Consider the following 23,880-nt stretch of genomic DNA (forward strand, 5'->3'; position numbering starts at 1 on the left):
CTGTTAAGCATGGCTAACCGCTTCATAGCTCATGAAACAAGAGCATGAGCAGTAGACAGCTTGTTGATCTAAGGATTTATGAATTCACAAAATTTTATCTTGGAAGTGTGGAGTTGGCTTTATGTGCACACGTTTAGCACTCTTTCCATATGGATATTGTGGATTATATTATCAAGCTTACACGCAAGCTATATGGAGATATATCTCGGGATATCTTAAGGATATGGTGACGAGATATTTCTTTTGGCTTCATGACCAACCTGGCAAAGAAAAGCTAAGTATACTTTGAGTTTGCAAAGTTGGTGCTTTGGCTATTTACTATGAAGTGGTTTTGATGTTCACTAACCCTTGTATAGCCATGCAAGGAGAAAGGTGGTGTTGTTTGCCTTGAGATGGTTTCAGGGAAACATTGTTTATGGCTCCCTTTATTGGGATGGATTATATCTATGGAGATTTCTTTCTTGGACGAGATTTATATAGATATTGGGCTTCACAAGCAATTTCTATGGATGAATCTGTCCGAGTTTATAGAGAAGAAATCTTTGGATATCTCATGGATATGATGCTTTTATGGATAAAGTCCACCTCTACTCCAAGATGTGTGGTTAGCACGGAGTATGTGGTAAGATTTATGGTATACAAGGATTATGGTATACAGGTCTATGGATTCCTGGACTTCTTTTCTAGGGATTTGGATCTATCCTCAGGTTTATGGATTATTCTTTTTGGCTCCCTTTATTTGGGATGCATTGGACTTATGAAACTCATTGTTCACATACCCTGTGTAGTGTTCTCTTGTCCTACGTGCTCTCTTGAAGATTGTTTCTACCATGAGTGGGTGGAACAATAGAGAGCAAATGGAAGGGAACATGGGCACTTCAAAGGATAGTGACAAGCACAACATACCCTGTGTAGTGTTCTCTTGTCCTACGTGCTCTCTTGAAGATTGTTTCTACCATGTGTGGGTGGAACAATAGAGAGCAGATGGAAGGGAACATGGGCACTTGAGAGAGTAGTGTGAGTTGGTGGCCGAAATGCCTATAAACTATGTGTAGCAGAAATGCTTATGGAACACCAAGTTATCAATGCCTGCGAGTGATTGTTTTATCTTGTTACTTGAGCCCACCTCTCATCCAAGGTGTGTGGTCAAAGTACTAACACGGAGTGCAAGTGGTAAAGTGGACATAACGCCTGGTTGGCATGGGACTTATGTCTATGCCAAGGACTATGGAGATCCAGCTTTTCTGTCACCATGGTTTGTGCTCTTGAATGGCACCAGTTTGTGTGCATAGCACATGTTTCTATGCGAGGCACTAGTTTCTTGTGCATGGCACTTATTTAAGTGTCTTAGCACCTGGTTGGTGATTATCATTGGCATATGATTATCTCAATGATATAAGTGATTGAGACACCATTGGTTCTTGTGCCTGTGTCTAGCATATCTTCCACGGAATTCTCGCCCATTTATTTTGGGACATGATTTTGATATTGGTATTATCGAGACTTATTTAGTCTCACCCATTTCTTTGGGACATGGATTCTTTAGTTATATTGGATTTTTGAGACTGTCTTGTCTCGCCCACTTGATGGGACATGATTATATCTTGAAGCTTAAAGTTGCAGACAACTTCTAAGAAGTTTGGGAGGATGCAACTAGCCTGGACATTTCCCAATATGAAAGGAGTTTGGTGGACTCCAGGATGTCTAAATATTTGGAAAGTACAAGCTTTGGGAATGGGGGATTATCCTAGCATACAAAGGACCACACTCCTAAAATTTAGGAGAGTTTCTATTTTTGGCCTGACTCCGATGAAAATTCTGTTCGCGTCATTACATCTGGAATTGAGCACATACCTAGAGTTGGCAAAGTACCTATGATAGAATGTCTACCAGTTGGGATATTTTTAGAGATAAAGTTTATGGAAGGACCCATCTCTTAGATTGGAACATGTGGCAAGAAACTGGACCAAAGTGAGACAAGTGGCCTGACACTTGTTAGAAAGTGGATCAAAGTGAGACAAGTGGCCTCACACTTGTCACTACAGCTATTGTGTGGCTCTCCACTTGTCATTGTAGCTTTCTCTTGCCATTTTAGCTCATGGGAGGCCCAAATCTATAAATTGGAGCCCTCTCTCTTCATTAATGGAGGCTCTCTCTTGCTGCACACTAGCCTCTACCACCGTTACAGGCTGCCCTAATGATGGCTACTCTCTTTCTCTCTCTCTCTTGAAGGCTGCCCACGAAGAATACCGGCTGTTGGGGACTGTTTTGGAGGCTTCCATCCCGAAGAAATACTGAAGGCAAGGGTATTTAATCATTTATTATGATTTCTAGCCATTGTACTTGTTGTACCAGCCTTTGTACCTACTGTACCAGCCATTGTGCTGGTTGTACCAATCCTTGTACTTGTTGTACTTGCTGTACCACCCATTGTACCGACTGTACCAACTTCTGTACTTGCTATACCAGCCATTGTACCTGCTGTACTAGTCACTGTACATGTTGTACCAGCATTTGTACTTGTTGTACCTGATGTACCAACCACGGTACCGACTGTACCAGCATTTGTGCTTACTGTACTTGCTATACCAACCACTATACCTACTGTACTAGTCACTGTACATGGTGTACCAGCATTTGTACTTACTGTACCTGATGTACCAACCACCGTACCGACTGTACCAGCCACTGTACCTACTGTACCAACCACTATACCGGCTGTACCAACCATTGTATCTACTATACGAGCTGAGTGGAGAGTTGTACTTGCTGTACCAACTCTATTGCGTGAAGACCCGTGGTTTTTGGGGAAGAATCAGTACCACACGGAGGTATATGGATTATGTTGTTGGCTCGGCATTTCTACAGCCTATGTTCCGGCTTGGTTGCCTCATGTTGGGTTGTGTTATGGCATTTGTATATGGATAATCTGGCATCTCCCGTGGGGAGAGTACAAAGCTTGTACATGATATTATTCTCCTTGGGTAATAAAATACTCCAAGGGGGGAGAGGGGGGGGGGGGGGGGGGGGGGGGGGGTCGGCCCATTCTGGCCTCTATGTGGTGTCACGTGTGCAAGCTCCATTTTCAGCATTTGTGGATGTTTTGTCCAACTTTATGTTTTATGCAAAGTGATGATGGATATGTGTTAAGGCTCTGGCCATGTTTAAATGTTTTAATATGCATTGATGGTATCAACAAGTGTGTCAAAGGCCCTAGTCCCCCGGGCACCTGCCGCGAGTTACAGTCTTCCTATGGAGTGACAGTCCCATAGGTAAGACACCATCCTGGCCATACAGAGGTGGCACCAACAGCCTCCCGTCCATACAGCACGAAGCAAATCACACGGGTGACACGAAACTGGTTCCCGTCCATGTGACGCAGCACTGGTCGCACACAGGTGGCACTGATCTGGCTCCCGTCCATGTGACACCATAAAACTAGCCCTTTCACATGGGACACTGGCCTAGCCCCATGTGAACATGGCACAAATCTGGCCGCTCTATGGACTGACAGTCCCATAGAAGTGGCTCCAGAAACGAAGATGGACCATATGGTTACATTCAGGGTAGCCCCTTCTAGCTGCGTTTTCTGCAGGACTGGGGCGGCCAGAGTAGGTACTCTTGTGGCTGCGTTTTCTGCCCTTGTGAGCAGGTGAAGGGCAGCCAGCATGGCTGCGTTTTTTTCTCTGAAGGTGGGCAGCCTGGCTGCATTTTTTCTCTAGAGGAGATGCTGGGCAGCATGGCAGTGTTTTTCTCCAGAGGAGATGCTGGGCAGCATGGCTGTGTTTTTCTCCAAAGGGGGTGCTGGGCAACATGGTCCAGAGGAGGAGGTGCGGCATTCTTCTTGGTACACGTGCTGCCGGCTGGTTACAGCAGCACTTTTTGCATTATCTCATCTGTGTTTTTGGAGGCAGTGGAGGCAGGTGTTCTTTTCCAGGAATGGTGCCTTCCCACATGGCCTTAGTCCTTGCTCGGCCAATCTTTGCTTTGTCAGAGTTTTCAGACTCATGGGTGCACACTTGGATTCACATCCTCGAGGTGTGTGTGGAGACAATTAGTCCTTTCTTGACAGCAGAGGGGGTCTATGAGTTTGTGCCAGTTCAGCATAGTTTTGCTGGTGTACAGGTGTTTCCTTTAGGTTCTCAGGGTGTTCACCTTGAGAGGGGGTTGTGGTTACTTGGCAAGGTGAGCAACTAGGTAGATGGCCTTTTGGATTACAGGGTACAGGCACAGGAGTCTTCATCCCTAGGATGAGCATTGATTTGGGAGCTTGGTGTACAGGTTGATATTGGCATTCATGCAAAGGCAGGCTAGGTCACTTGGTGACGAGAGCTGTTGTCGAGGTTCACATGTACTTGCTCAATTGCACGATGGGAACAGGATGCATGGCAGGTGTACAGGTTCATTGGGTAGAGGTAGGTACCAGTGGAGCAGCAGTTTGGAGCAGATGATTGACATCAAATTGTGCTTTGGGATGAAGAGTTGTGGATGTTTGGTCCCACATGGACACGTGACTAGCTGGGGGTGTCAGGTTTTGGCAGGAGAACTTTCTTGAGCTCAGTGTCATAGTTAACACCAAAGAGCTCAGGGGGGTGTTGCCATGTGATTAGGTGACTCATAGGAGTGTGTGAGTAGTAGTCCCATCACGCAACGGCGAGTTATGGATACAGGTTTTAAAGGTCAGGTGCCAGCAAGATTGTCAGCTACTGTGCTGGAGGTAAGTTCCTTCCACTTGGAGTGTTAGCAAGACTGAGGCATTCTTGGACCAAGGGATACAATCATACATGGAGATCCGGAAACCTTGTATCTGGAGATTGGTGCTCAACAAGCTTAGAGATGGAGGCTTGAGTACCATGGCTGATGTAGACATTGTGGGCCTCTAGGGTGTCTAGAGGGGGTGCCAACGGGGAGACAGTTTGGCAGTGTTCTCTAAGGAGCAGATTTTTTCTTGGAGGTAGAGAGTCAGACGACATCCTTTCTTGGGTTGAAGAGGGAGCACATTGTGTGGACTAGTGTGATAAAGATTGGGTTGGAGATATGGACATCTGGTGGTTCATTTTTTTGGATTTTGCAGGACTTCTAGATCGGGAGTAGTTTCTTGGAGTACGTGGCAGAGGCGGGAGCAAATCGACTTCTCGACTTGCTTTGGAGGTTTCCTTTTCCAGCTCCTTGGACCGGTTTCTCTCCCAGGATCTGAGAGGGGCTGTTAGCATTATTCATCTCCTGGTAGTGTGCCCAAGTTGTGTATCAGGGGTGCCCAGATTTATCCCGGGCAGCACCATATTTTTCCCTCTACTCAAGGCCCTTGGTTGTAGGGTTGGCCACCCATTTTTCACATGTTTATTTTGTCCAGTCGTGGGTCTTTTTTCTAGAGCAAGTCAGCTAGCTCCAGTAGGGGCTATATAAGGCCAAGCTCTTACTCATTTGTAGACACCTTGACAGGGGCTTCTAGGCCTGGGTCCTCCCATAGGGGAGTTGCTCATCATGCCCTCACTTACACGGACCACCCCTTGTGGTGGACCCTGAGTTTCAGGGTAAAGGGCAAGAAAGTGACGTAGAGGTGAGCCAGCTATGGAGACTTGTTTTGACTCAACTTGTGCCTGACCCAAATGTTAGGCAAAAGATCCATGACCAGTTGTCCAGGTATAGGAGCTTTCAAGGCTCTTATGGAGACATGGATGCACAGGATCATCGCTTCAAAGTTGGGGCTGCTTTGTGGTGGGAAGATTTTGGTTAGGATGGACCTGAGCTTCAGCATCTAGCCATCTGCATTCTCAGCCAGGTAGTGAGTTCATCTTGCCTAGAGCAACTTTGGAGCTCATACAATCACATTGCATCGAAGAAGAGGAACCGTCTTGGGGTGGAACGGGCAAATGATCTAGTCTTTGTGAGTGCAAACTTGCGAATGCTTTGCAAGAGTGCAACTGCAAAGGCTGATGCATTTATCGAGTGGGAGATGTCTCAGGATGATGAGGAGTTGGAGGAGAAAGTGGAGGACATCTCTATGGAGCCTGCAGGCATTGCAGGGACCCATGATCGTGAGGCCAGCACTTCACATGCTGCTTGAGACTTTTTGACATTTGTACTACTCTAGTGATAGTCTCTTTTTTGTATGCCACTTACGTGGTTAGGGCCTAGGCCTTTGCCCTTGTCTTTTGCTTTAGCCTTTGCCCGATCTCCTTTTTTGTAACACCCATTTTTTTGCTAGTATGACTTAATATTGATGCTTTGGAAGTGTAAAGTGACTTTGTTTTAGTATTGTTAAGTTTCTTGAATGAGTGCTTACTTAAAATTGCATATTTTGTATGCCGTCCCCGTTCCCCATTACGTTCCCCGTCCCATGTTACTATGCTCAAGACTCCTCCAAGGGGTTTTATCTAATATAACTCGGAGGGGGGGTCAGACCAAGGCTATTCCGACCCCTAGTGTGGTGTCTTCTCTCTCTACTCTCTCTTCTGTTTATTTTCAGATTTTCTAAAGATTTTATGCATGAATTTGTTGTTTTCTTGAATATAAGCTAGGTGCCCGTGCCACAGCCCTTACGAAGGCCTGTTACAGTGGTATGAGAACAAACATGCGGTGCTTTTTGCTTTTTCTTCAAGCAATGGGAAGCACTCACCACCAAGAAGAGGATTGAGCCACCAAATGTGCAAGGCAAACCCAAGAAAACCCGAGAACCCACATGGCCATGACCAATTTGGACACTCTTCTCCAAGATCCCGACTTGATGAGAATCTTTGAGCAACTATCTAAGAAGATCGAGCAAATGAAGAAAGGGGATGAGCAACCAACAAAGGAGAATGCGGCTGATAATCAAAAGTCTTCATCAAAGAGATCACCCAGTCCTCTATCTTCACGTGGAAGGAAGAGGAGCCATTCCAAATCAGCCCACTCTCATCGTGGAAAAAGCCGACATAGTCGGAAAAGGTCCAAGAGCCCATCTTCTTCATCAAACCTTTCATCTTCCTCATCATCTTCTTTTTCTTCTTCTTCTTCTTCTTCTTCTTCTTCTTCTTCTTCTTCTAGGTCACCCTCCCCACGGCATGGAAAGAAAGGAAAGAAAGGTAAGCGCAAAGCTAAGGAATTCAAAGGAGGAGGAAGGACGGTGCAGTTTACACCATATGATGAAGCTTATGGTTACTGTCATGTGCACAGTGCGTATCTACCGTGTGCTATACGCATGCAAGACTAGTTTCGAGGCTTGGGGAAGCTTGGAACTAGGCAGGCTGATTGACGAGCTGAGTTAGGGAAATACTAACGGGCGGGCACCCAAGTATGGACGGGCGGGCGGCCAAGTGTGGACGCCCGATGACCGGCCAAGAGCCTATAAAAGGGTGGCCAAGGTTAGTTATTGTATTATAGAGTCTCGCGAGTTTGTGAGAGCTCTATGGTCTTGGAGCCTGGATCTAGTGCAGACGTGCACCTGCTTTACGCAGCCGAGGCCGGCAGCAATCTCGAGGCCCGCGAGGGCAGCTTCGTGGCGGTATGGGACGTCACGAGGAGGAGATTGGTCGGTACGTCAACCTAGTTAGCTCAGCTCGTGGCTCGGTGGGGACAGCCAAGACTGTGGGCTTGCCCACGGCTGTCATGGTTGGGAGGTGAGTCAGGCCTGCACCCCCTTTGTTGTTTGTTGTTCGTTTGTTTGCAGGATTCGAGTTTCGAACCAAGATCGATCACGAGGGGATCCGTGGGGATTTGACAGTGGTATCAGAGCATACCTCGTGAACAAGCAAGTCGGTAGGTAGAAAAGAAGAGGTCGAAGAACGGTATGTGAAAAAAAAGCTTGCTGTTTTTTCTGTGCATACTGCAGTTTTCAGTTTTAGTATGTGTTTTCCTTCATCAAAGAACCCCATGTTGATGATGGGAGATGGTAGTTTTAATAAGGTTGATTGCTTTGCAAAGAAGAGGCCTTGTGTGCAGTCGCATAACTTGCAGGGAGAGAAAACAGAGAAAAAAAAAGAAAAAAGCATGATGCTTTTCGTTGTTTTTTGGCGTACGAGAGAGAGAGAGAGAGAGAGAGAGAGAGAGCGTGCTAGGCGAACACTGCAGCGCTGGTCGTGAAGGACTGCTGGTCGAGACGTGTTGCACGTTGGGCAAGCATTAGCTTTTGGGTGTCTATGCTGGCGGCTAGGCTTGTAGCCGGCCAAGTTTGCGCAAGCGCCCAAGGCTGAGTAGCCAGGCGATTAGGCCTGCACAGCCTTGCGGCCAGGCCTGCATAGCCAATTAAGCAGCGCCCAGATCAGACCTGCGCAGCCTGCCTAGGCAGCGCCTACGCTAGGCGGGCAGGTACACCAGCCAGGCCAGGCAGCGTAGCCAGCGCAGGCCCACGTGGCTTCATCGCAAGACCTACGCGAGGCTGACGCAGATGCTGCAAAGCAAGCCGGCAGCAAAGATGGCGACCCCTGCACGTGTTACGTCTGCAACGAGCAGTCGGGCTAATCCAGGAGGGACGCGGAAAAAAAAAAACACGTAAAGCATTACGTTTTTTTTAATGCTTTCGTTTTTGTTTTTTTTAGGGGAGGTTAAAATTTTTAAATTTTAAAAGAACCCCCCCTCTCTAAGGTTTCCAAGGTGTTTTATTTTTTTTAGAAAAGAGAATATATATATCCATATATATATATATATATATTAAAATATATATATATATTTATTTATTCAAGAAAAAAAAACACAAAAGCTAAAGCAAAAGCTAAGCATAGCTTTTCGAGATTTTTTTTTGGCTTTTGGGAAACCTTTATTAACCCCCTCAAGTGGGCTTCTTGCCACACATCTCTCGAGTTCTCAAGTTCTCAAGTTTTCAAGCTCTCAAGTTCGCTCGCACTTTTGTTGTGCAAAGACCAAATTTTCTCTCCACGTACCCTCTTCAAGATGTCGACCCAAGAATCAGAGTTGGAGCCCCTCGTGGAACGCGAAGGCTTGCCGGCTACGGAAGGCACTGATGCCGATCTTTTTGACGAGTTTGTGTCAAAATCAGATTTCCAAGAGTGTCAGGCACAAATCGCAGCCCAGATGCAGGCTTTGCAGAACTCCATCGCTCTATTGACCACTACCCTCTCTACTTTCTCGGGAATGGATACCTTGGCTTTAGCTTTAGGCCCCAATATTACTCCGGAACCGTTTGGGGGCGAGCAAAAGCAGCGAACCAAGGAGATCGTGGACACTTGGCTACATAAGTGGCAAGTTCACTTTCAGTTTCATCCATATGATGATGGAAAGAAGATACAGTTAGCAGCAGGTTTCCTGTCCGGCAAAGCTTTGCTTTGGTGGAAGGAATTGAACCCAAAGCCAACGACTTGGGCACAATTCGAAGACATTTTCAAGAAAGAATTCCTCAAGAAAGAGGATGATTACGATGTTGTTGCCCGGTTTTCAGCTTTGACCATGACCTCGCAGCACCTCACTTATGAGGTCTACCTCCAGAAGTTTCGTGACTTGCAGATGAAAGCTACAAAGTTGGATCCCACTACCCTTTTGGGATTTTTCGTAGCTGGTTTACCGGACTCGTACCGATTACAGGTTGAAAATAACAAATGCAAAACATTGGACGAGGCCATTCATTCAGCTCGTATCTATGATGATACGATGGTCTCTTCCAAGTCAAAACCCGTTACCGAGCAGGGGAACAAGCATAAAAGAAAGTTCTCCGCACCTATGGCTAAGCGCCTGAAGGCAAGTCTTCGAACCAACCTTCGAAGAATACAAGTTCGACACCAGTGAAGAAGAAACGACTCCTTCGGGCTTTGAAGCTCAAGAAGGAAGGACGTTGTTTTATCTGCGAAGAAAAAGGACATATGCGTAATGAGTGCCCAAAGCAAAAGGGTACCAAGTCAAACGCAGGACCCAAGCCAAAGGCAGCTAACCAGTTGTCTTTGACAGGTACGTCAATTACTGTACTTTCTCGCCCTAGTACTTGTTCTGATTGTCTGTTCAATTCTAAAGTATTTGGCATTCATGATCTTCTCCGAGTTTATGGAGAAGTGAATGGTCATAAAATTCACATTCTTTTAGACCCTGGCAGTTCGCATAACTTTGTTAATTACAAACTTGTGCAGAAATTGAGTCTTGATACGACACTCAGCGACCATACCTATGAGGTACGTCTACCTGCGGGCAGACAAGTTTGGGATCGCAAGGTGGAGATGCTTCCAATCCAGATTCAGGACTACAAAGATACTCTGGAATGCTATGTTATGCATCTGGAAAAATGTAGACTTGTTATTAGGGATTGAGTGGTTTAAGACTCTTGATGTCCAGATAGATTGGTCTAGTCATATTTTTTCTTTTCAACATAGGAACACCAAGTATAGTATTTTAGGTGATTGTATTCATCCCTCTCAGGGACCTCTTGTAAATACAATTGATTGGAAATATAATGAATTCTTCTTTGTACACCGCTTTCCATTGTGTCTTGATTCCACTTTCTTCTTTTCTCATCCCTTCCATGGATGTGAATGAATTAAGTATGTTGAAAGCAAAGAATTACAGAAGATACTTGATTCATTTCAAGATGTATTTCCTAAGGAATTGCCATCGGGTTTACCACCTGAACGGACAGTAGATCATCGTATTGACTTGATCCCTGGTGCTCATCCTGTGAGTATTCCACCTTATAGGATGAGCCAAGCTGAGGAAGATGAGTTGGCTAAACAACTCGAAGATTATCTGAGGATGGGCCAGATCCGTCCAAGTAAATCACCTTGGGGTGCACCTGTGTTGCTTAGGAGAAAGAAGGACAATACTTGGAGAATGTGTATAGATTACAAAAGATTGAACAAGTTAACTATTAAGAACCGTTATTCTCTCCCTCGATCAGATGACCTAATTGACCGGTTAGCAGGAGCGAAATATTTCACGAAGATAGATTTGCGTACTGGCTATCACCAGATACGTATTCATGAAAGGCATGTCGAAAGAACCGCCTTTCGGACTAGGTATGGCCATTACGAGTTTCTCGTATTATCTTTTGGGTTAACCAATGCTCCAGCCACTTTCCAGCAAATGATGAACGATCTTTTTCGTGAACATTTGGGGAAATTTGTGGTGGTGTTCCTGGATGATATTTTGATATATAGTCGTACTCTTGAGGATCATGTCAGACACCTCACGATTGTCTTATCTATTTTAAGACAGAATCGACTATATGCCAAGTTGAGTAAATGTGAGTTCTTTATGACCGACATCATTTACTTGGGACACAAGATCACTCGAGATGGATTGAGCATTGACTATAACCGAGTTCAGAAGGTTTTGGACTGGCCTATACCGCGAACAGTGAAACAACTTCGTTCTTTTCTCGGTTCTGTTGTTTTTTCTTCGGAAATCTGTACGGGAGTACTCTCAGCTCACACTACCGATAACTGTATGTGTGTGATGCGGATGATTTGAGAAGAAGGAAAGCTCGTTGGGCAGAGTTAATGCAAGATTTTGATTTTGAGATCCGTTATCGGAAAGGGTCCATGAATAATATTGCAGATGCGCTTAGTCGGATTAGAGAGGTGAATACTTTGTCGTTCACCGAGATTTCTACTGACTTATTTCAGTCATTGAGAGGGCTTTGCAGGATTGATAGTTATTTTGGTCCATTTTGGCAGAAGATCCAGGACGGGAGCTCATTGATTGACCAAGACTCGGTGACTGCGCAGTCTACCATTCACACTGCAGGAGGTCAGTGGATGATTCGGAATGGTTTACTATTCCGTAATGACAAAATTTGTGTACCACAGATCCCGGACATTAGGTCCAAGATTCTGAGGGAGTGTCACGACGCCCCTTCTGCTGGACACCCTGGGGTACACAGGACACTATCTTTAGTGAAACACACTTTTTATTGGCCGAAGATGAAAGGGTATGTAGAAGATTATGTTCTCAAGTGTCAGATTTGTCAGGCAAATAAAGCTGAACGCTTTAGACAGGCTGGGTTGTTGCATCCTTTGCAAATCCCAGGTAATAAATGGGAAAGTATTTCCATGGATTCTATTACCGGATTGCCAAGAACACATCAAGGCCACGATTCTATTTGGGTTGTGGTAGATCGCTTGACAAAGATGGCTAGATTTTTACCGACCCGGAAGAGTATTACAGCTACGCAATTAGCTCGGCAGTTTATCGAGCAATTGTTTAGACTGTACGGGTTACCGCAGGACTTAGTCAGTGATAGAGACTCTAAGTTTACGAGTGACTTTTGGAAACTTGTTTTCGAGAAGTTGGAAACAACTTTGAATTTGAGTTCCTCTGATCATCCTCAATCTGATGGCCAAACTGAAAGAGTGAATCAGATTTTGGAGGATATGCTTCGAGCATATGTATCCAAAAGACAAAGTTCATGGGAGGATTATCTTCCTATGTTAGAATTTGCATATAACAGTACTAAGTATACGAGTACAGGGTTTAGTCCTTTCATGCTTATATATGGTTTTCAACCAAGATCACCTATTACAGTAGGATTCTCAGGACTTCAGCATGATGCAGCACGTAATTTTTTGCAAGATATGCAGGAAATGTTACAAGTTGCGAAGGAATCTATTAGAAGTGCTCAAGACCGCGACAGGTTTTATTCTAATAGACATCGTTCACCTAGAGAGTTCTCTAAAGGAACGATGGTGTATTTGCGAGTTCCGAAAGATTCCGAGACTTTACGGACAGGTAGATCTCCGAAATTATCCCCTAGATACTGTGGACCATTTCGTGTTACACGACGGATTGGTTCAGTTGCATATGAATTGGATTTGCCTTCTCATGTGAAAGTTCATCCTGTATTTCATGTCAGTAGACTTAAGGAAGTACTGGGTGGAGCAGATCAGTTAGTTACTCCTCAAGAAATTATAGATGTCCAGGACATGACATTTGTTCCGCACGAACCTGAAAAGATTCTTGGCTTTCGTGAACGAAGATTGCGTCATACGCTTATCACGGAATACAAGATCAAGTGGAAGGATCGTGTTGAGGAGGACGCTACATGGGAGACACTGACTTCTCTTCAGAGAGATTACCCTGGCTTTTTAGTGAGCTCAGGAGTGAGCTCTTAGAGGAAGGGGAGTATGTCATGTGCACAGTGCGTATCTACCGTGTGCTATACGCATGCAAGACTAGTTTCGAGGCTTGGGGAAGCTTGGAACTAGGCAGGCTGATTGACGAGCTGAGTTAGGGAAATACTAACGGGCGGGCACCCAAGTATGGACGGGCGGGCAGCCAAGTGTGGACGCCCGATGACCGGCCAAGAGCCTATAAAAGGGTGGCCAAGGTTAGTTATTGTATTATAGAGAGTCTCGCGAGTTTGTGAGAGCTCTATGGTCTTGGAGCCTGGATCTAGTGCAGACGTGCACCTGCTTTACGCAGCCGAGGCCGGCAGCAATCTCGAGGCCCGCGAGGGCAGCTTCGTGGCGGTATGGGACGTCACTGGTCGGTACGTCAACCTAGTTAGCTCAGCTCGTGGCTCGCTGGGGACAGCCAAGACTGTGAGCTTGCCCACAGCTGTCATGGTTGGGAGGTGAGTCAGGCCTGCACCCCCTTTGTTGTTTGTTGTTCGTTTGTTTGCAGGATTCAAGTTTCGAACCAAGATCGATCACGAGGGGATCCGTGGGGATTTGACAGTTACATAGACAAAGCCCTCACTTTTATCCGCCAATTATTGCTTTTGATTCCGAAACTATTCGGAGTCATCCAAGATTCACATGGCTAGTTTACATCTTACAGAGAAAGCCAATGCATTTCCCAAGAAATGGAAAGATTTAAAGAAGCAGCTTTATGATCAATTCTTACCTAAGAAGTTTGAAGATTGCACCTTCCATGGGAAAGATTGCAGATGGAAACAGGTGAGACAATTGATATACGGTCATAAGGCTACATGAAACTGAACTTACAAATAATTTTAAAAGAAAGAAGAGAACCCACCAAAAAAAAAAAAGAGGCTTACTAGAGACACCCGAGAAAAATAATAATAATAATAATAGTAATAATAACTTGTAAAAATAGACAAATACATAAATAAATCACACACACACAAATTCTTTATTGAACCACAACAAAAGAATTTCTAACACAAATTTTTAATGACTAATTAGCAAAACAAACTTTAAATGACTAATTCACTAAAACAGAACAAGTAAAGACATTACTTCAAAGATTGCCCAATCATCAATAAGAAATTTTGGGATGCATATCTCAAGATTACTCCTTTTAAGGAGCTTTCTCAGAGGTCTAAGTTAAGAAAGTATCGGGCCAATTTGCATGACAACATTCGAGATTTTATGAATGTATGTCCAAATGATACCAACCAACATTTGATGCATGTCCAAATGATACCAACCAACATTTGATGCATTCAGCTTCAGTTGCCAAGGTCTACATGGTAGACGAACCAAAGAAAAAGACAAGTATTGGAGATCAAAAGTTTTCGGTACTTGAGAAGCGTGAGAATTCCACGAATAGGTTTCAACCTACGATGCCGAGGGGGTATTCCAAACTCCTATAAAGAAAAGCACAACTTGACCAACAAGCAAATAGAGATCTACCGCAAGGAAGGGAAATGCTTTAGGTGTGTCAAAGAGGGGCACACGTCAGCCCAATGTCTGGATCGTCCTAAGGGACCTAGAGAGCAAGGAAAAGTCTAAGGCAGTGGTTGGTGGGATTCTCGATGTATTGGGAAACACTTCGGAACCCGAGGCTAGAGAGTTGTGCCTCTCTTGGAGCAATGTGTGGGACAAGAATGCTCTAGTGTTGTTTGACATGGGAGCCATAGATAGTTTCATTTCCATAGAGCTTGCGGAACAGTTGGGTATCAAACTTGAGGAGACGGGACCAGCCTGCAAGTGTTTCATGGTGATGCAGTGGCAATAATGCCTATCATTGGTAAGTTGAGGATTCATGTCCAGATTATGTGGACTATGAGGATTTCTATATTTCACTTTTGAAGCATTCGGATGTCATTTTGGGGATGCCATGGTTCCATAGAAAGAGTGCTATTATCCAAATTCCCAAGAGGACCATTTCTTTTAAGCAAGAATAAGGATATCGCTATTGTAGCAAAGAAGAAGGAAGATATCATCCCTATTGTATCCCATGTATCTATTTCAAAGCAATAAAGTCTACCATCTTTGCGTATATGATCTTTCTAAGGGATAAGAGTGAAGACTCCGTGAAAGATTTTAACTCTCTTGAGAGGGAGAGACTACCGTTTCTAGAGGAATACAAGGACGCTTCAAGGATGTTATTCCAGGAGAGTTGCCTCCTTAGCAACCAGAGGATCATGTGATAGAGTTGATTCTAGGGAGTTCACCCCGAATCAACTTCCTTACCGTGTGAGTGTTGTACAAACTAATTCACTGATAAGGAAACATAGACTAATTCACATTTTCTAGATGGCTGATTGGGCATAATAGCAAGGCATAAAATAGAATATGACACAAGTACAAGAGACGTGCTATCAAAGGGATTGATACGGCCTAGTTTTTCGCCCTTTTGTTCTCTAGTGCTTCTAGTGAAGAAGAAGGATGGCTCATTTCACATGTGCATTGACTGCATAGCCTTGAACAAGATTACAATCAAGAATCAGTTTCCTATACCACACTACATAGAGATAGCCTCCCACATTTGGCTCTGGAATCCCATTTGGCACACGAGGTACCAGCACCATCTCAACAGTTGGTTCAAGTCACAGGGCCTTCAGATGGACCGCCTCCCCCCTTTGAGTATAGCCTTGAGCATAGCTTGGACTTCCCCTTTCGTAATCTCTCACGGCAAGAGATCAATCACATCATCTGTCTAGATTTGACCCAGCTTCATGCCGGCCAGACGACATAGATATTCCTAGCAGAGCTTTCCCCAAAGCTCTAGACCTACAGAGAGCATATCCTGAGGATCACTGGGGATGGATTCATCAAGAGGCCCAATTATCTCCATGGACATGTGTCGTACACATGAGGATTGCCATTGGTCACCCAACTCAGGGAGTCATCACATCGCCTTTGGATTGAGACGGAGAGAGCAAAGGGCATCCCATAAGATAGACGGCTAAGCAAGCTATGTAGCACTGGGAGAGGAGCACAACATACTTAGATGCCCACTTTACTACAAGATTCGGGGACACTACCATTGTCTCTTCAGGGAGGGACACATGACAGAGATTAGAGATGCTTCTCTCGTTCCCTTCTTTTTTTTGGATACACATGAATCTTCTGTACAGACGGATTCAGGTAGTAGAAGTTTCTTCAGTTTAGGTAACTTTTTTCCATGTTTGTATTTTGTCATTTAGTTTACTCAAGGAACACATGTGATACATTTTGGTCTCATAAACCCTTTGGGTCTTTCATAGATGTTAATGAGATCTGTGTTCTTTCTTTCCTTCTATAAATCAATTACTGCGTATTTTCCATTTCACATAGATCGTGGAGCACATGAGTCATGAGATCATTCACAAGACATTTCCTTCCCTGCGCAACAAAACAATTGAAACAGAATAGCATTCTTTGTATGGGTGTATTAAAGAGGTTACAGATAAATTAGTAAAGAATGCCATGCCTGGCTTGAGGTCGCGATGAATGATTCCATGATTGTGAAGGCAGTCCATTGCCTCAGCAATGTCCAATGCAAATTTGACGGCCACACGCTGATCCAACCGCTTTGGCCTCATGCTCATCAGATACTTTTTTAAGGATCCTCCCTGCAATAATTCTGTCACTACAACCATTACCGCCGGCTCCTTACATGCTCCGATGAACTGCCAATAACACAAGATACACGATCATTGGGGTAACAATAACGGTGCAATCAGCATGTGCGGTAAACCCTGCTTCATAGAGTACTCTTATCTTTTCAGCTATCAAAAAAAAATGAATACACGAAGGTATAGGCCAACCCACGGTTAAAGAACATCAACTACGACAAAGAAACTGAAGATGCCATCATAAATTTAATACATTTTGGCATCCAGCAATATGGCTTTTTTGAAGGCTTTATAGAAGCTGCTTAGTCACAGCAAAAGGTTACAGTTTCTTTGTTTACTACATTTGACACCACTCAACTACTACAAAGGGGATTCGATTAAGCCCACGAGAGTAATGTTTCTTCTGAGAAAAAAGGGCTTCAGTTAAGCATTCTTGCTTTATTGAAAAACTTCTGTATAATATAATGAGTGACGCCATATGATCACCCAGTTTTTCCAGCTATTTAAGTAGCACAAATATAAGCCAGTCGATCCACATCATTCTGTGTGTGTAAAACCCTAGCTTCTCTGCCAAATGATTGATGCTGAGCAGCTACCTTGACGAGGTTCTTGTGTTGCACTCTGCAAAGTAATGTAACCTCCCTTGCAAACCTATTTTCCCGTTTCGCCACTTCTTCAGGTGTGCCACTTGTTTGCACTAACTTCAGAGCCACACTCTGGTCCCGATACCTGGGGAGGGGAGGGAAATCAAGAACATTAAAACAGTTGGTAGACCAAGTCTGCTAGATCTGAGAAAGTGCTTTGGTTGCAAGGAAGATGAGGAAAACGGTACACTCACTTGCCCTCGTAGACTTTGCCATGCGCACCCTCCCCAATCCTGGGGCCAACAAACAGAAGCTTGGGATCAATAAGCCATCTCTCGTCGATGCTAAAGTCACGGGCTGGGCTCTGCCCAAGCCCCGAGCTGTGTATGGAAATGGGGCTATCCATGGTGCTGCCATACAGTTCTTCTCTTCCCCCTCCATCTTTAAGAGACTCTGGCAAAACCTTTGCATCACCCTTGATGAGATCTTTCCTCGCAAACTGCACTCCTTCGCCGGAACTCATTATCTCTGGACTAAATCTGCCACAATACTGAGGTCCAATGACACAAGTGCAAGCTCATCCTTTTGACTCCTCCGGATCCTGGGCCTGAGGTTGCGAGATCTCCTCCACTTTCTTCATCATGGGCCTGAGGTTGGAGCCGACTTTTGCAGCTCGTTAGAGTGGGCAGATCCAAGCATGTCAAAGAAATTTATTTGCCACCAAGCCTCAATGGTGCTGGTAAAATCAATATGATTAACCCACAATGGTACCTTCTAAACCCGTGAAATCTCAAACTGTAGCTTCAATGACTCATGGAAAACCTGCAACAGAGAGGACTCACACTTAGAATTCCCTGCCTAAAGCCCTAATCTGGCCAAATTTGAAACCCTAACCACTGCGCCTGTAGCTTCAGCAAGAAAGTGTTCAGACGCTAAAACCCTAATGGGGTCATAATGGAAATCCTAATGTTCAATCGATGCGAGTTTCCTTTCCGTAGATTTAACTGTGCTTGAAACTATTTTGCACTCCTGTGTATAGCTTCAATGGGCGATCTACAGGAAAGATAATTGTAGTTTACGAGCTATTTAAGCTTTAACCACAAACGCATGGACAGGCCATCTGTAACTGCAGATCGCCTGTTTGAATCCCTTGTTTTATTTAAACTATGCTTTAAGAGTTACGATCTGGCCATAATCATCAGGTCCTGTTCGAAAGCCCTAATCTGGACATGTTCAAAAGCCCTCATCTGCCCATGCTCGAAAACCTTCTTGAATTAGCCAAGTTTGGCAACCCTAATTAGGGCATGTTCAGAAACCCTTAAGAAAAAGAAACCCTAAAAGGTCATCCTAAGAGGGCCAAGCTAGAAAACCCTAATCAGGTCTATAGTCTTTCCTTCTATTTTCTGTAGCTTCTCACAGTGCTGGCATTCTCTCTCTTTCCTTCTATTTTCTGTAGCTTCTCAGATTCTCACTCTCTCTCTCTCTATATATATATAGACTCTTAAGTATATATTTTCATTTATTATTTATTCATGAAAGGGCGATTCTGAAATATCAAATCACAAAACACCACGCGTCCTCTCTCTTCTCTCTCTCTCCTGCAAGATTCTACTCAAAAATATTTTCTCAATTTCAGTTATAATTTGGCTCAAAAATCTAGAAATTTTTCAAAAAAATATGTTTTTTCAACACTTCTCTCTCTCTCTCTCTCTCATATTGCAAAATAAAATTTCACACAAGGTTGCAACCTAACTCTACCTAGGACACAGGTCATCAAAGATCATATGCCTTAAGAGTCAATAGGCATTATTTTCCAGAATTTGAATCTCCTTGCACAGGTCACCATCGAACTCATAACATTCCAGTGGGGCTGATTGGTCTAAATCTATTCCACTTGCATGTGTCCCTATCGCATGAAAAATGCTTAACTGGTCTCTACAAGTGCAAGATCAAATGGTGGCAATGGGATCACCAAGACCAATGAAGAACTAGCACCACACGTAGGTGCATGAGAGTGTTACCCCCGAAGTATGATAGTTTGGTGGCCTCATTGAACAAGCAAATGCATGACAAGACTGGCCTCTTGAGTTGGGCACAATGTTGATGGAGAAGGAGATGCATTTTAAAGCCAAAGGTGGTAGTGACATTGCATTCTTCGTAAATGCAAAGAAAGATAAGGTTAAGGGCTCTGATAACCCCAATACTTCTAAGAAGAAGAAGAAATCAAAAGTAATTTTCTATTGCAACAAGCTTGATTATGTGATTATGTAGACTAAAGGAAGCAAACAAGGGGAATGGTACTTTGAAGCCTTTACAGGAGTCCGAGAACATTGCTGAAGCATAATTGGAGTTTTTTTATGGCAATCAAAGAGATATGTGCGGAACATTCTCAAAATCCAATGGTTTATGAATCATCGACAATGCAACATCCTAATATATGACTAGTCAAAAGGATTGGTATAGCTCCCTCAAGCCTGTGGGGTGGAGTCCATCTTGGTAGCGGTCGGGGACGATGCCAAATGCCAGCCACCATGGAATCAAGTACCATTTCTTTTGTTTCTAGCAATGGTGATAATAAGAAGTTGTCTGATATCTTTTATGTGCCAGACATCAAGAGGAATCTGATGTCAGTTGTTGCAGTCATAGCTGACCATGACTTGAAGATTCTCTTTGATAAGGTTGGTGTACTCATCACAAATGCTAACAGCAATGTCGAAAGGAGAGGAATCCGACGCAACAACTTGTATAAGTATCATCTTCTATAGCTTGAGTTGATGTCAGGACATGGAATAACTTGTATGAGTGTCGGCATTTATAGCCTGATCCAATGTCGAGACCAGCAAGCTGATACAAGGCAGCATGCTTTGCTTCATGTGAAGCAACCTGGTTGAGAAGGATTTTAGAAGACATGGAGGGATAGTGTTGCAATTGCCAAGAACCTAGTGTTTCTAATGTTCACATGAAGCACATTGAGATACAATATCATTATGTGCAGGAGTTTATCATGGATGGATAGGTGGAGCATGTCTACTACAACAATCACAATTACAATTTCCAAGAACCCAATGTTTCTCATGTTCACACGAAGCACATTGAGATACAATATCATTATGTGCATGAGTTTGTCACATTGAGATACAGTATCATTATGTGTAGAGTTTATCACAACCCAACGAGAGAGTGTTATGCTACAATCAGAGTTGCAATTACCAAGAACCCAATGTTTTCATGGTCACACAGCACATTGAGATACAATTTCATTATGTGCATGAGTTTATCATGGATATCCAGGATAGGTGGATCATGTCTATTGCCCAACGATAGAGAAATGAGTATATATTTTCACAAAGGCTCTTAAAAGAGATTTGATGATACATTGCCATTTTCATTAACTCACATTTAGGGGGGTTGTTGCTCAATGCTCCACCCTCATGTGTGGGTGATGAGATGGATGTGCTCTATTTTGTAAGCCCCCTATATAAGTAGTAGCCACTATGGGTGAGCACTCGGGCACTTGGCAATTCCCAATTTAGACATTGAATGTGGCAAGATGATTCAGAGATGGCTTATGTAGACTTAGAACTCAGTGATGCATGCTTGTGTGGGATATGTAACCGCATTAGTGAGTGATAGAAAATTGAGGACACATTGTTCTCAGCTTGTGGGCCCGTTTAAGGGTCTATATAGTCTTAGATGGCCATGGGAGCTAGGTGTGATCCCTATGAGACTTTATTGTAGTCTACTATAGTCCCAATCAGATAATATGGTTAGTTGGTCATTTTGGAACAAGTTGTAGGTTTAGCGGACATGGTCAACCTATGGCCATGCCAATCATCGGCACTATATATAAACTAGTTTGGAAACCTTTATTCATCATTGAGTTCATTGTGTTTAAGCACTTTTGTAAGCAAGACATCTTCCATCCATACTCAATCTAGATCACCTTTAAAGCTCCTTACCCAAAGCACATGGGTGGGCAGACAACCATCAGCTTGTAGTCAAAGTTTGCGAGTAGAAATATTGTTTACTCTCCACTCCTTTTTTTGCGCTTTGGAGAGTAGAAACTAAGATTATATAGGCCTTTTATACTGATATGTGTGGATATATGCTAACCCATGACCTTGAACCAATCATCAAGGATTTCAATAGGAGAAAATTGATGCTATATACACCTCTTTGGAAGAGTCTTTGTCCATCCCTCCAAGTGGCAGTATCATCCAAGTTATGATGAAGCAATAATAAAAGGTATCTTGCTATGGCAATGATGACCTCCCAAGCATTCTTATGTAATATAATGCATTTCTACTTCTTTTTTTAATCCTTTCATTTTGATCAATTGAGTATCATGTGAATGGTATAATTTTGAGATTTTATGTCATTTGACAAAGTGCTTATCACTTCAAATTTGAAGGAATTTCAAAAGCTAAGCTCATCAAAATTTGGCTTTAGAAAGTTGAGTCCCTTGAATCTAAGAAAGTGAAAAGTAAAAGTAGGGGAAACACCATGGATGCAGAAGAAAATGCCAAGCATTTGACTCTCCATGCTGATTTAAAATTATGGCACATGAAAAACATTGGTACACACATCTATCCCACGACACGTGTATAGAGGCATGGCATGTTATTGCATTGTTTATGCTTACACATGAAAGTACTATGCAACACTAAACAAAACCTATCATTTAGAGTCTTTCTCCATATGAAGAGATGTAGAAGATCTAGATAAGAAAATGCATTAGTTGTATGAGCTCTTGGTCTCTTCTAAATGCATTAGTGGTATGAGCTCTTGGTCTCTTCTAAAGATGTTGTTAGGTGAACTTTGGGGGCTATTGGATTAGACCCCCCAAAACTTCCTCACATTTATTATATTACATGTGGCACACAATTTCTTTGTGAGAAATCAATTTATGAGGTGTTCTTTCTTGCAAACCTACATAATTGCTATGTAAAATGCAACATCTTGCAAGGGTCGAGAGATTTGCAACTTGGAGAGGGATTTTAAAACAATAAACAATGAGAAATTCAGTTTCGGAGGTATTAGACATGAATGAGAAATTCATTTTAGAAGGTATTAGACATCAATTCCCATAAAAAATGGATAGATATTTTCTTTACCCGTGCTTCATTGCTACATATGTCCATAGTGTGTAAAGAGCCTTACAGAGCGACTTCTAAATATTTTTCTCCACTTCCATCACATGGTCATCCATGAATCTTTTTTAAGTATTTGAATTATGCTTTGCATGGATGAGCAGTTTACTTTGATATAAAATAGTTATAATTACAATATGTATTTATCATACACTGATTGTTTTTAAGTGAAGAGAATTGGCCATAGTTGAAAAAAGTCATACTATTCAGACCATTATGGAAAACCCTCATATATAGATTAGTTTTCATGGCATATAGTATGCCAATGATGGTACATAATACATCACACGCATAAAAGCCCAAGGGTCCATAGGCCACTACTCAAGCATACACTTTAGCTTTTAATACATCACACACACAAAAGCCCAAGGATACATAGGCCACTACTCAAGCATATACTTTAACTTTAATGCATCTATTACACCACATTAGTTTGAAAGATAACACTTTTTGCTAAGTTGGGCCGAAAAAATTGATCATACTTGTGCATATGATTGATACACACAAGTGATATGTGTCCTTATAATGCTATCATAAGTGTGAGCCCCTTAACCTAGTACCTAGGTATGTGGACATTTAGAGCACTTGTTGTTCAACTAGAAATAACTAATTACTTTAGTACTTCAAATGTCACAAAAACTTCAAAGCTAGAAAATAAAAACCTTAATTTGGTTCTCAAGGGGTTCACTTAGGAATATGTGTTAAGTTTCATGGTGGGTGGTAGTGTGAGAGCTCAAGACACAAAGAAGCTGCCATTTGAGAACACTTCAAATGATGATATAGAAGACTAAAGTTTCTTGCTTAATTACTTCATACAAGGATTAGCCTTAGAGAACGCATCTAGATCCAAAATAATATCCTTAAATGTATGCCTATAATCAAGTACTAAAATCTCTCATATTCCTCTAAATATAGTCTATCTCTTCTATAATTCACCTACCACTCACATGACTCATACCAACTAAATATTCCACTTCTCTAAACTCTAAGGTTTCACACACCCTTTCTAACTTTGGACCATCACTTAAGGTTCAAAAAATAATAAAATCTACTCCAACCCATACAAATGCAAGATCACACATTGGACCATCACTTAAGATTTCACACACCATTTCTAACTTTGGACCCTCATTACGGTTCTAAAAATAATAAAATTTACTCCAACCCACATAAATGCAAATCACACATTTGCATTTATGTGGAGTAAATGCAAATTTACTCCACATAAATGCAAATCACACATTTTGTTGATATGTAAAATCTTCTCCAACCCACAAATGCAAGATCCCACATTTTTACAATATATAAGATAGCGTAGAAAGGATTTCAATGTTTGTGGACTTACATTAAATTTTGCACACACACACACACACACACACATATATATATTAAATTTTGCACACACACACACATATATATATATTGGGGGGGGGTAATTGAAGAAATTCCATGAGTTTAGTTCCAGAAATGATAGTTTTTATTACTT

General features: G+C 42.8%; 1 protein-coding gene across 2 annotated transcripts in view; it reads right to left on the minus strand.

The window, feature by feature from the left end:
- LOC147637570 (serine/threonine-protein kinase STY13-like) overlaps positions 1-18,722 on the minus strand; it is a 32,131-nt gene extending 13,409 nt beyond the window's left edge. For both annotated transcript variants that reach the window (XR_015266056.1, XM_086799369.1), the window contains exons 1-3: positions 17,499-18,722; positions 17,257-17,389; positions 16,516-16,714 (exon numbers count right to left, since the gene is read on the minus strand). Coding sequence is in view for 1 of the 2 variants with exons in the window: in XM_086799369.1 (XP_086655495.1) it covers positions 16,516-16,714; positions 17,257-17,389; positions 17,499-17,767 (601 nt within the window). In the remaining variant the exon portion in view is untranslated. The remainder of the gene's footprint in view (positions 1-16,515; positions 16,715-17,256; positions 17,390-17,498) is intronic.
- Between the last annotated feature and the right edge of the window lie 5,158 nt (positions 18,723-23,880).

Source organism: Cibotium barometz, chromosome 6, assembly GCF_041138505.1.
Source record: "Cibotium barometz isolate CiBa-2024 chromosome 6, ASM4113850v1, whole genome shotgun sequence".
Classification (NCBI taxonomy): domain Eukaryota; kingdom Viridiplantae; phylum Streptophyta; class Polypodiopsida; order Cyatheales; family Cibotiaceae; genus Cibotium; species Cibotium barometz.